A 15,754-nucleotide genomic window follows, 5' to 3' on the forward strand; every position below is an offset into this window, starting at 1 on the left:
GGTTGTTTTCCGTATTTTAATTCGAACCGAAGTTGCGGCAAAGTTTTTTGGAAAATGGGTATTACGCCTATACACATGTCCAACGCCATTTGCCTGTATTAAACGCTCAGCCCCGGTTAATAACAGATTGCTTCCTGTTTTTTGTATAGACAGAAGCTGTAATCATTTTTTTGAAAAGGGTACGACTCTTATATGGATATGCAACACGGTATGGTAAGCGCTTAGTCAGTGTTAACAACAGAGTGGCTGTTTAACCGAAGTTGCGATAATTTTTTTTTCAAAAAAAAAAAGGTATTACACCTATATGGATGGCGATACTGTTTACCTGTAATCAGCGCGCAGCTTGGAGTACCTTTTATTTTGGACCTTTCACCGGGAACATTCTCCGAAAAATAATAAAGGTTGATCGACTGTTTTTAATATGATGCTATGATGTGGTAGCAACGGTTGTAAACTGTGTTCTTATTTCAGCTGTGGAAAAGTGTCTTTTGACCCGAAAGCACCTTTGTGCCATTTCTTCTATTTACGACATACTATATGCCTGTACTAAAGCGCTCTACCTGGATGCGTGGCACACTTCACGGCTCTTATTAAACGTTCAACCGTTTAACACCGGGTCACAGTTACTTTTTGCTTAACACAGCGTTTCAACGCCGGGTCTCCCGGCAAGTATTTAATTTAAGGTATGTCTCTCCACACGCTTGATATGTCTGTAGAATTCCACCATTATTTTTTAACAAAGTGCCATGACAACTTTTTAAATGAATAAATTTGGAGAGGTTTTGATGAGAGATGAATTATATTCTGGCGTCCTTTTCATACATTATTACAGTGAGAAAAAGTAAAATAAAATAGATAATATACGAGTAAAGCTTAATTGTTCGAAAAAGGAAATAGCTGTAGTTAAAAAAACTTATTGCCACAACTTTCACCAACAGCAAACTTCGTTAAAAAGAATCCTGTGCAATTATGGCGCGGAGACAAATAACAAAAACAGAACCGGAAAGTTTACTTTCTTTTGGAGTGCTTCCGAAATCATTCTTCTCTTTGTTTCCATGACATTAACGTGGCGAAAAGAATTCCGTTTTCATCATTTACAATATAATTTGCCTTTCGCTTACATTTTACCAAATTTTATAAGATCGATGTATTTAATAAATTGATATGGCGGAGCGTCTTTGTTTGCGAAAATAATTGCACAGGAAGAAGATGTGCACAATTAACACACACGCAAAATTCTCATGGATATATTTTTATAATTATAAACATAAAGAACTACGTCGTATGTATATTGCAGCATTGCAGTTTAGAGTTTGGCGTGCGCGTAAGGGTTGATTGATCAAACTTTTATGGACTCGTTTCATGCAGCAGTAAATCCATCTACACAAATCAGCAACACGGAAAAGTTTAATTATTAGTGTTCTTATCTCGAAGAGGATGCCCTTCACTCTATCTCTGGCTTACCTCAAACAAGTGGATTATAAAGAGACGCTCAAGCTTCTTAAAGAATGATATGGAAACACGCAGATGATAATAACCGAACGCACATGAACGAGTTGCTTAAATTAAAGAAGTTTTACAACGATCGAGATGTTCAAGAAATTCGCAAACTATATGATGATGTGAATTGCACGCTCGAAGTCTGGAATGTTTCGGTATAGATAGAAGAAGTTATGGTTTGTAATTATCACTGATTATTATGGAAAGACTTCCCATTGACTTTAAGATGAACGTTAGTAGGAAAGAAGGGTTTCGGTATTTGTCCAGGCTCCTTAAGTAAATCCGCGATGAAATTAGAGCTGGAGAATATTGTATAGTACCGATCAACCCTGTAAGTCAAAACCGCAAAGACCAATATGAAGGTAGTAAGAACAATTTTGTTTCGCAGATTGATGAGCAGAGATCAACTAGCGCAGGCTTTATGACTCGATCTAATTGGATTAGTTGTGTTTTTTGTAACAAAAATCATTGGTCTGATAAATGTGACGTTGTCACTGATAGTATTGCTTGCAAGGGAATTTTAAGAAAAGTCAACCTTTGCTTTTTGTGGTTGAAAAAAATCACAAGATCAAAGGTTGCTCAAAAACCTGTTTCTATTGCGAAAGTGTTTATAACTCCGCGATTTGACACAACGTGAAAAGGCTGATAGTCATTCCCATTCTGAAACTAAAGTGACTCACGTGCAAAATATCAACAACTATGTTTGACTGCAAATCGCTGACGTTATGCTAGAAAAAGCAAGTAGCCCTCACCACTAAGCCAAGTTTGTTTGACTCTGTATCACAAAGGTCTTATTTATCTCAACGCATTAGCAAAAAGCTATATTAGAAAACTAAAGGCTAAAATACACGGTAAGTTTAAACGGGAGTTTAAATGTTAGATAAAAAGCTTACTGTATAAACAGGAAAAATGTACAACTTTATTCGGTTTTATAATTTTTTTTAGAAGTTGGACATGTTCAACTTTATTAAGAAACACTTTGTGAATTTTGCGCGGGAAAATTTTGTTAGCTTGAAGGGATTGAAGTTGGCTGACTGGGGTCTGAGAAGGAGGTTGACATGCTAATAAGATCAGAATTCTCTGGGAATTGTATTTTAAGGAAACGTGAAACGTACTAGTGTACGTGTAGGGAGTAGATGTTATCGAAACGGAGGTAGGTATGGTACTAAGTGGACCGATCGCGAGCAAGTTTAATCCGGAGAGCGCTAACAACCTATTACACATGCTACTATTGAGTGTGATGTACATAATGAAGTTCAATCTCTCGGAAATAAATTACAAAGGTTTGGAGAATTAGAAAGTATAGGTATACTAAAGAACGAAAAATCGTACTATGATAAATTTGCGGACACTATTTCTAAAACTATTGAAAATAGATATGAAATTTCGCTACCGTTTAAAAAAAAACCATGCCATTTTGTCAGACAATCTCGAGCTCAGTAAACAACTGCACGGGAAATTGAAAGAAGAACCCGAGCTTTTGCGAAAGCATAATGCTAATTTTCTAGAAAAAAAACATTTGGGAATTATAGAAGAGGTCAAAACTGTTTGCAAAATTGGAGAAACGCACTAATTACCACTCCAACCCATAATTCCTGATGACAAAAATACAAGTAAAGTGCGCGTCGTTTTCTTTTGCTTCTGTGAAAAAGAATGGACCAAGTTTAAATAAGTGTTTGTAAAATGGTGAGCAGCTCACGCCTATGTTGTATCATACTTCCACGCTTTCGTGCTTACCCGATAGCTCTTTTCGCAGATATAGAAAAGGCGTTCCTCAAAAATAGTGTAAGCGAAGCTGATCGGGATTATCTGAGATGTCTCTGTTTGACGAAGTTTTCGCAGAGAAACCCATCATCGTTCCAAATCGTTTTACTCGATTAGTCTTTGGTGTCCCCAGCTCACCGTTTTGGTTACAAGACTATACGTGAACATATGAAACAATACGAACTTGATCCTGAATTCGTAAAAACCGTTTGAAAATCATTTCTTGTTGATAATTTTATCGGGGGAAGTGTAACCGTAGAAAAAGCTTTAAAACTCTTTAATTAGTTGCGCCTACGTTTGTTAGAAGGCTATTTCTTACTCCAGAAATGGAGAACTAACAACAAGGAGCTTAGGGACATTTTTCAACTAACTATTACTAAGACATTATAGTACAGAAAGTTTCATAATAGAAAATTCTGGGAGTCACTTGGGACGACAATCGGGATGTTTTAATTATTGATTTCAATGGACTCGTTCAATTAGCTCGAACTTTGCATCCGACAAAAAGGAACATTCTAAAAGTTGTTTCATCGTTTTATGATCCGCTTGGTGTAATACAAGCATCATCAGCTTAAAATTTCCATAACATGAACTGTGCAAATGCAAAGTGAGTTGAGATGAAGACATTAAGGACGAATTAATAGACAGTTAGGAAAATCTTTTGTCAGAGTTGGACGGGATGGGTGAGGTAGAAGTTAAACGTAGATTCAAACTCTCTCATTTAAGTCATTCAATTGGGGAACAAAAGGTCGTTCCACCTTCTCTAGAAATCAAAAGGCGACCTACAACATGTTAAGTAGTTCTAACGAATCGCCAAACTTTATCGACTGAAACAAAGGAACTGATTATTCTTAACCAATCGCACCCGCGTGCGTTTAAGTGCGTATATCTCAGCGCGTATGATTCGCGTTTAATTGATCATATCTTAGTGCGTATAATTTGCGATTAGGAAGAAATCGAAGATTTCTTTTGATATTTTTACCACCGATATAAAGATCAAAGTAAGTAAAAACTGAAAATTAAAAAAATAACATTTATGGGTGAGGAAAATCTATCAATAACGCCACACACACGGTGTTCTTATACTCTATATGAAGATTTGAAAGATGATAGAGTGTATAATTATCGGTACTTAAGAATGAGTCCAGACGGATTCCAACATTTATTAAGTTTAGTAAAAGGACGGACTGCAAGAGAAGACACCAATTTTTAAAAAAATATCCCGGCCGAGAAGCGCCTTCTTTTAACTTTAAGCTTTTTTTATGAAAATCAAAACAAGCTTGTCATAAACTGCCTTTATAACCAATAAAAGTCTAATAAAAAGTACATGCGCGTAACAGATCACTAAAAAATGTGAAAACAAACTTTCACTATAATGAAGTGCCGGTCTTCTTTGAACTTTAAACGACAATATCAAAAAGTTTTGATTTGCGCGATAGACGTTTATGTCCGTATAAGAGTGTATAAGTGCGTCTAACTGCTTATAAGTGCGTATAGCGTATATACGGACTTATAAGCATATATACGCTTATAAGTATATATACGCAGTCATACGCACTTAAACGCACAGTGGGTATCTAGCTTAACCCCATTTGGTATGGGCTTTTTTGACCCTTGTAAGTATGGGAGGGGTCATAAAGTGCCCGCGGGCTGTAACTTTTGTTCAGTTTGGTTTTAAGTGACGAAACTTGGCACAAAGAAGCATCAATATGTTGTGACTTAATTAGTGTCAAAATATTTAGATTGACATGTCATCACAGGAATCACATATTCATACAACTGGTTATTTTAAAAAGCATTTATTTTTAGCACTACATTAAAAAAGTTGATATGACCACCTGAGGACAAAGTGACATTGACAGAACAATGTTTGGAAATACTTTTTTTTTATTTTCCGAAAGTCCAATAAAAGTTAGGAAAAGTCACAAGATTTCAGGTAATTTCATCCATTATTTAAAAAGTTATTAGACTTTGAAAATGCCGCGGGCACTTTATGCCCCCCATACCAAATAGGGTTAACGGAATTTAGACAAAGATACTGGGTGAGAAGTGGATAGATCTTTGTTACACAAATGTAACGTTTGTCGATACTATAAAGGAAGGAGCTGTAAGTATCCAAGCCAATCACCGCCCTGAATTTCGGTTAAATGACAGTCGCCTGTTTTAGGTGATAAGCTTAGACAATTTTGGATCAGTTTTTGTTTGAAACGCTGTCATTAAAGAAGAGCATACAGTTATGCACAATGTCTGGGTTACGTTATACATGCGCAGCCAGTAAGAGCAGTACTACCAGACCTAACACCAAGTTTAAGTTCCGCATCCTTTATACGTTGTTTCCGTAGGCTCGTATCACGGAGAGGTTGAAAGTTTTGTCTCAAACTTGCGAGTACAGTGGCATTTTAATCTACCGTTAGCCCCTTGGCATGTTTTTTTACCGCATTTTTCGGAGCACTAAGGAATTGTTAGAAAAGGATTTAGGAAACGCTAAATTGTCTTACGAAGAGCTGCAAACCATACTGTTCGAAGTGTAAATGATTTCACATAATCGACCTTTAACTTGCGTTTATCAAAATGAATTTGAAGACTGTGTAGCTCCAAATAATTTATTGTTTGGCAGACTGCTTAGCCATATGTCTAACAACGCCACTCAGTTGTCGTATAAATCTTTTGATATCGCATCATAAGTACTAAAGTTAACACTTTAATCCATCACTTTTGGGAGCGTTGGCGGAAAGAATATGTAGTAAACTTACGGGAAACTTATAGATCGTTTTCAAAAAACTCTAATTTGCAAATCAAGCGCCTTAAGATGTAGTGACGAACAAATGTCAGGATCATTGTTGAGAATTAAAGTTGTAACCGAGTTCTATAAGGGACAAGATAATCAAGTAAGTGAAGCCTTGGTATGAACCCGAACCTTGACTTTTAGAAGACCATTCAGCAAACTTTTTTAATCGAGTACGTTAAGAATTCGGAAATTAATGACAACCTTGAAAAGACGAACAGGGGACCTTGAAGGGAAGCCGTTAAATTTAGGCCAATCACGAAGGAAGTTGGCTACTTAAACTGTGTATATTGTTTATTTTTTATATTTTTGGGAGTTTTTAAATATTTAGCCCCGTAAATATTTGGTGGGGGAGTGTTCAATTATTATTATGGCATTTCATCGCAGACTCCTAAAGTCACGTGATCGCATATATGCACGGCACATTTTTATCTTTTTCTCAAGTGTCTAATACAGTTCTCTAGCGATCAAGTTATTTTTCAGGCTACTTAATAAATAGTTTACGATAGCGACTTTACCACGTCGGCTGCAAAACTATTGTGTAAGAAGCGTATATTGCGGAATTGACACACAAAATCGACTTTAAAACAGCCGCTGCAAAACTATTGCGTAATTAATTATGCAAAAAAAAGGTAAACCAATATGTTGGCATAATCCACGGGTTCGCCCGTCCTTTTTATACCGCATTGCGTGCTTCTCGCTATTGCCAAGCTAAGCTACATTTTTGCGCGACAGACAGACGTATACGGGTATTATAATATAGAAAAAACGCCGTAAAACGTAAACTTTTTTTTAAATGGCTTAAATCTTTTTAAAAAGTAACACGTAGTAGCTCTAGCGACATAAAACCCGAACGTACAAAAATATTAAAATTTTCACTATTTGTGAATTCAAATCCACTTCGATTTCTAACCTTCATTTTCTACTTCTAACTGTATTTTACTACTTCTAACTACATTCTTCACTTCATTTCTTGCTTCTGAAGTTTCTTTTGTCATTCTATAAATAAATTAAAAACAGATGCAGCGTTTTTTTAATCAGGTAAATTAAAAAATAGATAATAAGCAAGTAAAAACGCAACTTACCATTGACTACTAACTACAAAATTTTACGACGCCAATGTTGGTTATTATTTTTTCTTCTTTTTACTTCACAACACAACTCCTGTCGGTCAACATGGAATTAAATTATTTTGGTTAATTAATTTCTCTATTAAAAATGTCGTGGGACTTCAGTAACCGTGTTACGAATTCCCTACATGAACAAGATACAATGTAATGATTACTAACTCATTGTGTAGTTATAATAATAGCGAATAGCCTTTAAACTAAAATTTTACGCTTGGGAAATATGTTTTTATAAAATTTAGGAAAGCATGCGAAGTTAATATTGTAATACTGTCTGAAAAGCACCGCAGGTTATAATCCTTTTCTCATTAAAACCTCCGAATTTATTTCATGTAAAAAGCCATTATAGCACTTTCTACAAACATTACAAGCCAGATATATACCTAAAATAAAATATTTTTAACTTGTCTATGTGCATCTCATATGCATAACTATTATGTTCCGCAAAATCATGAGACAAAAAATTTTTAATACGCGTAAAATCAAGTTGCGCCTGGATGTGTCATTAAATACATTGTAGTCTTTCTTTTGATGTCAATTTTCTTCCCGTTAAATGATATTTGCTGACACCGAAGATAATTTTTATTATGAAGAGGTTCTATGTCCAGGGTACCCTGCGGAAACTTAGGGTGATTTAACACAGAGGTAAGAATAAAGTGATTATGCTCTGCCCAGCATGTGCTAGTGTTAAAAGGAAGAAGGCAAATTTTCATTTGATTTTATTGAATTATTTTGTTGTATTACTACGCACTGACAAAGCGTATTAATAAAAACAAAAACAAACAGAAATGTTCTTAAAGTGCAAAAAAATGTTTCCCAATACTGTCCTTACCCCATTATTTCCGCTTCTCTGTTAATTTAATGTTAATTACAGCATGAATTACAAAATCTTTCCAATACTCATATTTTTTACCTGCATTTATTTCCGCGTCTACAAAAGTAGAGTGATAACTTGAAAACCACGAATCACCGTGGTATACGTAATCAAGAAAGGAGAAATTTTACATCTTTATAGATTATTTTTTCTTTAGCCAATAATCGCCACTAAAGCATGGGAATCCAATTATTACTTGAAACAGACCCTTTACAAAACCTGTTTTTAAAGGACAGGCGAACAGCCGCAGTACGGCTGCTGATTGAAAATTTATGATGTCAGAGATAATTTCAAAGACCAGATCCGCTGGTCTGGAATATCCCGTAATATCTTGACAATTGTTTAGTTTTTGTAATATCTAGTGAAAAATGGCTTTAAACAAAAAAGATTTGTGTTTTTATGTTAAAGGTTTAATTAAAGCTACTTGTTTAAAAAAAAGTCGATAATCACACTGTTTTTACGAAGCCATTTAGCTTCGCGAGCGAAGCGAAATTGTGGAGCACGTTTGCTACACCCGAGGCGATAACGACTTTTAAGATATCGCCCATCGCCACTATATTCTTCCACTCACCCTTTTCCATTTGTTAACACCACGTTTATAAACGTTTTACATTCTCGTCTTTCCTGACTTCGCTACAAAAAGGATTTTAATTGTATTTTAACGGTCACGTTCAGCGTAAGGGTGGCTCTTTCCTCGTCAACACTTAGAATAAATACAAACCTCGCATGTTTTACTTTTACCAATGCATTCTCAGTAAAACCACGTAAACGATTTTTGAATAATACAGTTTACAGCTTTCCATGTGTCTTATTTAAAAAACGAAAGCGAAAGTCTACCTAATTTGCTCTCCATTTCATTTCCTCTGCCAAATTTTAATTTTTCCGCACATTTGTTGTTTACATACACTTCTCCGCAGAGCTCAAATAAAAAACGGGAGTATTTCATAATATATTGAGCTGTCTGTCTGTGCGCAAGAAAAAAGTTTTGTTATGAATACACGCAATGGTTGCGCATAGCTAAAACTTTTTTAACTTTTTACCACGCTATTTTAAAATTTTATTTAGCTTTTTGCGTGATTTAATTTCAAAAGTTTCTTATAAAAAAAGCTTAAAAAGTCGATTGAGACTCAGTATAGGGTTAATATGTTCTGAGCCTTATGTCGACCTAAATTTTTGGACAAACTACAGTTGACTCTCTCTATCTCGACTACCCTCTATCTCGAACATCTCTCTATCTCGAACCAAAGTCTCGGTCCCTTGGACATTTGTGTAGGCTCTAAGCTATTTTCCTCTCTTTATCTCGAACCTCTCTATCTCGAATACCTCTCTATCTCGAACCAAAATCTCGGTCCCGTCTGACTGTTTCTCTCTCTATCTCGAACTTTTCCGGATTTAAGAACCTATTTACACTAAAAATCGAATTAAAATGTTCCATTTTCGAACGAAAATGTTTGACGTTCGAATTCTAAAGTCACTCACAAAACATTGTTTACAGTGTTTTGAACCAGAAACCTTCTTGAGGTGAAGATGTCGGCTTTAAAAAGAAAACTCAATAACGTTTCTTTAATTCAAAAATGTCAAATAATTCGGGAAATCGAGAAAGGAATGTCAAACAAGGAGGCAGCAGAAAAATACGGGATCCCCCAAAATACAATTTCAACTTGGATGAAAAAAAAACATAAGATCCTACAAAGCTTGGAAGAACAAAAAACCGCGTCTGGTTCGAAAAAGGTTCGAGGCTGTGATTATGAGCAGATAGACAAGGCTGTTTTCAAATGGTTTACTGTTCAAAGAAGCCAAAACATTCCGATCGATGGCAATTTGATAAAAGAAATGGCACTCAGTTTTGCTAAAAACTTTGATTGTTCAAGTTTCAAGGCTTCCGATGGTTGGCTGGACAAATGGAAAAGTGTAGTATTGATCTTTTGAAAGATCTAGCAATGTGTTGCGAAAAAGGCAATGAAATGCAAATGCTTATCTCCAAATTCGAAAAAATGTATAATGAAGACAGAGTGGCATCACTTAAACAAAAAGACATAACCGATTTCTTTAAATGAAGCTGTAAATCTATTTTATGTATTTATTTTAAAAGAAGTCTTGTGCATTGAGTATTAACATTTTAACATCTCTCATTGACCTCTATCAACTCCCGATACACTAAAGGTTAAAAATACGTTTTTTACGAAAAAATCCAATTTTTGTCAATTTTTCTCTATCTCGAACTTTCTCTATCTCGAACAAATTTTCTGGTCCCTTGCGAGTTCGAGATAGAGAGAGTCAACTGTATAGGTTCTTATGAAAACAAAAACATGCATTTTTTAATACTTTAGTGTCCATAAGTATATCTTTCCAGGGCCCATATGACTACCATAGGTAAATTTTATACCAGGTGAAAAAAAGAAGCGCGAAATACTAATACAAGAAGTATGTATGACCAGTGAATTCCCGTTGATCTATTCCACGGGCTACCGACTACTCTATTTAATAATAACCGTCTGTCTGTGTGTCTGCGAAAGCCGCGTGCCGTTACGGGAACACGATATTTTGTAAACTACGCTCCGATACCAAATGCGATACATTTTTACCGACTTTGTTTTGACCGGTCGCACGTAATATACCAATCACGACGCCTAATTCTTTTGAAAAACAAACCAAGATTTTCACTTAAAAAAACAATCCAAGATGATTTTGCGGCTGGACAAAGGCCATTTTGATATTGAAAGTGGTCTTGTTATTTTTTAGCCACGCAAAGGTCTTAAACGCACCAGTTTTAGAACTTTTGGCTAGAAACGAAGATTTTGCTACCTAGCTAGCCATTTAGAGCATTACTTATTACTATTCAGTATGGTATAAAAGCTTTTTATCCTAGCCAACATTTCTTTCTATTTCGAGGCTGTGGCTATTTAGCTAGAGAAGTGAAAGTATAAAAATGCAGTTTGGCTATACAACAATATTTTTAAGCAATAATTCTCATGCTAAATGCAGAAAACCCTTTCTGCTAATAAAATGGCTGAGCGATTGTTGTAGCTGGCCCAGTAACGACGGGCTGTTCCCTGTGTTTTTATTTAAACTAAAGTTTCAATGAAGTTTTTTGGAAAAGAATAATACGCTTACACGCCTGTTCAACTCTGTTTAACCAAAGAGATTTAATAAAAGAAATAAATATTATACCTCTTTGGTGTAACTGTACTATGCGCTTAGCCCAGTTAACAACAGACTATTTTTTCGGAAAAAGCTGTTACGCCTATGCGCTTGTACAAAGGGGTCAGCCCACAGTGAGAATTTTTAAATCTTTTCTCGGTAATCCCGGTTGTATGGATGTGCAACAATGGACTGTTTCTTGTGTTCTTATTTAAACAGAGTCTGCGAGAAAGTTTTGTTTGGGTGTGTCCCTATGCGCCTGTACAACACCGTTTAACTGTAATAAGCGCTCAGCCCGGTGTCACGATTAATTTTTTAACTTTCAGAAAAAGTTATTCTGAAAAATAAAATAATAATGACCGATTGTTTTTGCTATTGCAGGGTAACAACGGTTTGTAAACTCTATTTTTATTTAAGCTATTGAGGGAAAGTTATTCTTGAAAAATATGCTACAGTCCCAACACCATAATGGTGCATATACGCGCTTCACTTGATTTACGACATACTGTATACCTGTACTAAAACGCTCCACCTGATTGTGCGACACAGTTTACGGCTCTTATTAAGCACTCCACAGAGTGTTCAACGCCAGGTCATACCTTGACTTGTGGCTTACCCTGGCGTTTCGACGGCAGGGTTCCCGGCTAGTCTCTTCAATAATAAATGTATTCCGTCTGTCTGTTCGTACGTCTGTTTGTTACAGAAACACAAAGTGCGATATATAAAGGACGGGCGAACCCGTGGATTTTTCCTCGGATTAACGGCTAGTCTCTTTAATAATAGCCGTATTCCGTCTGTCTGTGTGTCTTAAAAGGCGCATCCTGTTACGGAAACACAAAATGCGATATATGAAGGACTACCTTAAGGGAACTTATTTTGGCGGGAACTAATTTTGGCGGACGAAGGAAATCTAAAAAAAATTTAATTTTGGCGGGAACTAATTTTGGCGGATCAACGAAATTTTTAATTTTGGCGGGAACTTATTTTGGCGGGTGGCGGTTTTTTTTAATTTTGGCGGGAACTTATTTTGGCGGGTCAGCGGATTTTTTAATTTTGGCGGGAACTAATTTTGGCGAGTGAAGGATTTTTTCAAATTTCAACGAAAATTTTCTTTGGTAAAGATGTAGAAATAAGCATTACAAAGCAAAGAATTTTAAAACAAATACTAAAAATCTACTCTTCTTCATCGTCTATGATAATGTCAAATGCATTCCGACTAAAGTCTATGTCATCCTCGTCACGCGTGTACTCCTCTTCTTTGTCATCGTCATTTTCGACTCGCACGTTGATGAAGCTATCCTTTAATAAATCTGGCGCATTGATTATGTCGGTTATGGGCTGAGTAATTACACTATTGCTTTCTGGCAGCGGTGATAGATCTTGAAAAGGGTCAAGGGATTCAAGTGAAGTGGATCCCATGCGAACTGCGTCGTAAATTCCAGATGCTTTCCACCCATTCAAAACGACTTCACGGCCATCTGCCGAAGTGATATGGTTATAAAACTGGAGGAGCCAACTTGCATGAAGAGGCTTGATGGTGGTCAGCTTTAATTGAATATTTATATCTTCGATCTTTTTGTTAAGGGATAGCTCTTTCTCGATCTGTTTTGAATACCATTCAGTGAACAAATTTCTCATGAATTGCTTGCAATGATTATTCACAGTAAGATCCAAGGGCTGGAATATATGTGTCATGTTACTTGGAACCAAAACCAGGAAGATGTTGTTCTTCTTCAGCAATTCGGTAACTTCCTCAGTAATTTGTCCTCGAAAGACATCGAATATTAGAAGAGCAGCTTGCTTTGGGTTATTTAACTTCTTCCTCTGGTCTTCAACGTGCTTTAGAACGATCTCTTTGATGACTTTGATGGATTCTTGTGTATTGCTGTAGTGTTTGGGATTAACGCTTAGTGAGAACGATTCGGGGAATTCAAACTTTGGGAGGCTTTGATTTGTTTTCCCCCCATATATCAGTTGCATTGGCAGAAAAGAACCATCAAGCGTAATAATAAAGGTACCAGTAAGGCATCTTTTGTCGGAAGATCCAACGATAGGGACGGACGATGAACCCTTTTTCGCCATGGTGTGATTCATTCTTGGAACAAACTTAAGAGGTGTCTGGTCCAGATTCATAACAAGTTGGTGAGGGATGCTGTGTTGTTCGATGGTCGAAACAATATCGTGAAGAAATAGTAATTCGCACTCCTTTTTGGCTCCTTCAGTGATTTCAACTTTGGAGGTCGTTTTCATTCTTTTCTTGAAACCCATTCTCTTGAAGAGGCTTTTTGCCCAACTGTTATCAATTTTAATATGCCCCAACTCAAATTGAGGGTTTCGTGATATTAGAGCTTTCGCTGCAGCGGTTGCAACTGTTCTTGAAACAACACCTCCTCGATTTCTCAGTGCAATTAAAAATCTTTGTACCATCTCATCTAGACTGCCAAGGAACAGAGGTCTACCGCGTTTCAAAGGAACAAATTTGGTTACCACGCTACGTTTTTCTCGGGTTGAATCTTTCAGCTCTTTTTTGTAAAGATTGCCAAATCTTCGAGCTGTACTCTCACTTAACGGCCTGTCTTTGGTTTGAAACTTTGTGATTGCAGCCGCACCACCATGAATCGCAACATATTTTCCGATATCAAATCTTTCTTTTTCTGACCAACGGTTGTATGATTTTTTGCCACTGGATTTAACATTTTCAGTCGCGTCTGTAACAGCTTCGTAGTCTAACGAACCAAGGGATGATTCTTGCTGGAAGTCAGTTGGTTGTGGGCCTAAAATGAATAAAACGAACCACTATGTAATTGCGAATTTTGACCAAAAATTAAAAATTTTCAAACAAAGAAAGAAACTTCTTCGCAGGTAGGTATAACAAAAAAAAACATCAAAGAGAAATACTTACTTTGTTCCCTAGAACTGTTTGAAGGTGTTTCGTCTGAAGTTTTTTCCTTTTCAGCGGCCCTTTGTTGAGCTTCTTTCTCTTGTAATTTAGCTAACTTCCTGATGTAAGACATTTTGAAAGCCGGGAGATAAAAAAGGAAACGTAAGTTATCTGTATCCTGTATATTTACTCGAACATAAACATTCCATTCACTTGGCCTATATTTACACTAAAAATCGAACAAAAACATTCTTTTTTTCTTGGCTAAGGCCCGTTTAGACTACCCAATCGAACAAAAACATTCTTTTTTTCTTCGCTAAGGCCCGTTTAGACTAACCAATCGAACAAAAACATTCTATTTAATTGGGAAAGTTCGGTCTACACTGACAAATAGAACAAAAACGTTCTATTTTCATGCTAGGCAATTAAAAAATCGATCGATTGACATTTTTGTTTTTCATCAGAGCTAGAAAAGAAAAGACGTCCATATGGCTTACAACAAGACGTTCGAGTTTACAGCTGCTGTCAGAGGATTCCATTATTATAAAACTTATTGGAAACCTGAGGAAAATCAATCACTGGACTGCTTTCATGAGAACAACAATGTTTTCGATAGATTTGCAATCAAAGTTTGTGAATTCGGAAATGACAAACCAGTTGGCCATTTACCCAAAGAAATCTCAAGGGTTACAAAATTTCTTCTGGACAGAGGAGCGTCTATGAAATCCACGTTGACAAGTGTACACTATCGAAGATCACCTCTCGTTCAAGGAGGCTTGGAGATCCCCTGTAAAATAACTGTTACTTTACCAGGGACAGTAAACAATCTTTTGGTTCTTGCAAGATACCAACAACTTGTAGAAGCCTTGTATACAGAGCCGAAAGAGGAATTGATTCTTGGTTCGTTCTTACATATTGCAGTTATTTTAGATGTCGTGGTTCCAACCGAAGAGAGACCAAAGCGTAAAAAAAATACAGCCAAAAGCCAAAGCAAAGAGACGAAAAAGCAAAAAGATATTCGAAACTTTTTTGGAAACACCTCAGCTGCACCAGCCCCAAAAAGGCAAAAAGTTAACAACAAACCTAAAAAGTCGTCACCATCGTCAAGCAAGGACTTAGAAATCATAAATATTGATTAAAAATTATCTTGTATTAGAGGTTTATTATGACATAATATTTCTAGCGCAAAGGTATATTTCTAAAAGATATAAAAAATTGAAAAAAAGTTGATTTTTGTCGATTTTTTAAGGGGAACTTATTTTGGCGGATCAACGAAATTTTTAATTTTGGCGGGAACTTATTTTGGCGGGTGGCGATTTTTTTTAATTTTGGCGGGAACTAATTTTGGCGGGTGAGTAAAATATTTAATTTTGGCGGGAACTAATTTTGGCGGATTTTGCCCCAATCCGCCAAATCCGCCAAAATTAGTTCCCGCCAAAATAAGTTCCCTTAAGGTAGTCTTTTTAATAATAGCCGTCGTCTGTCTGTCCACAAGAAACGTGTTGTGCAGCGGGCACACGAAATAACGTGTAATTTAAAGACGGGTGTAAACTAGTTATGTGGAAAGTTTATCATTTTTTATCATGATAGATTTTTATTTCCAACTCCGTCACGAGGATCCAAAAACCTTTTGAGAGGGTATGTCTGTATTTTTAATGTAACCAAAAAAATGCAAATTTGAA

General features: G+C 36.2%; 2 protein-coding genes across 2 annotated transcripts; one reads left to right on the forward strand and one right to left on the reverse strand.

Annotated features, from left to right (window-relative positions):
• Nucleotides 1-12,111: 12,111 nt before the first annotated feature.
• Nucleotides 12,112-14,229, reverse strand: LOC130638318 (uncharacterized). The gene is made up of 2 exons (XM_057446995.1): nucleotides 14,094-14,229; nucleotides 12,112-13,965 (listed from the first exon to the last, which is right to left on the reverse strand). The coding sequence occupies exons 1-2, from the start codon at nucleotides 14,203-14,205 to the stop codon at nucleotides 12,365-12,367; spliced, it is 1,713 nt and encodes a 570-aa protein (XP_057302978.1). The 5' UTR covers nucleotides 14,206-14,229; the 3' UTR covers nucleotides 12,112-12,364.
• On the forward strand, nucleotides 12,355-15,300 carry LOC130638334 (uncharacterized). Its single transcript, XM_057446996.1, has 2 exons — nucleotides 12,355-14,234; nucleotides 14,537-15,300. The coding sequence occupies exon 2, from the start codon at nucleotides 14,561-14,563 to the stop codon at nucleotides 15,209-15,211; it is 651 nt and encodes a 216-aa protein (XP_057302979.1). The 5' UTR covers nucleotides 12,355-14,234; nucleotides 14,537-14,560; the 3' UTR covers nucleotides 15,212-15,300.
• Nucleotides 15,301-15,754: the final 454 nt, after the last annotated feature.

Source organism: Hydractinia symbiolongicarpus, chromosome 1 (genome assembly GCF_029227915.1).
Source record: "Hydractinia symbiolongicarpus strain clone_291-10 chromosome 1, HSymV2.1, whole genome shotgun sequence".
NCBI classification, from domain to species: Eukaryota; Metazoa; Cnidaria; class Hydrozoa; order Anthoathecata; family Hydractiniidae; genus Hydractinia; species Hydractinia symbiolongicarpus.

Coding starts and splice junctions, on each gene's coding strand:
- LOC130638318 (XM_057446995.1), bottom strand. CDS start 14,205: ATGTCTTACATCAGGAAGTTAGCTAAATTACAAGAGAAAGAAGCTCAA. Junction 13,966..14,093: donor AAACAGTTCTAGGGAACAAA/GTAAGTATTTCT, acceptor TATTCATTTTAG/GCCCACAACCAACTGACTTC.
- LOC130638334 (XM_057446996.1), top strand. CDS start 14,561: ATGGCTTACAACAAGACGTTCGAGTTTACAGCTGCTGTCAGAGGATTC.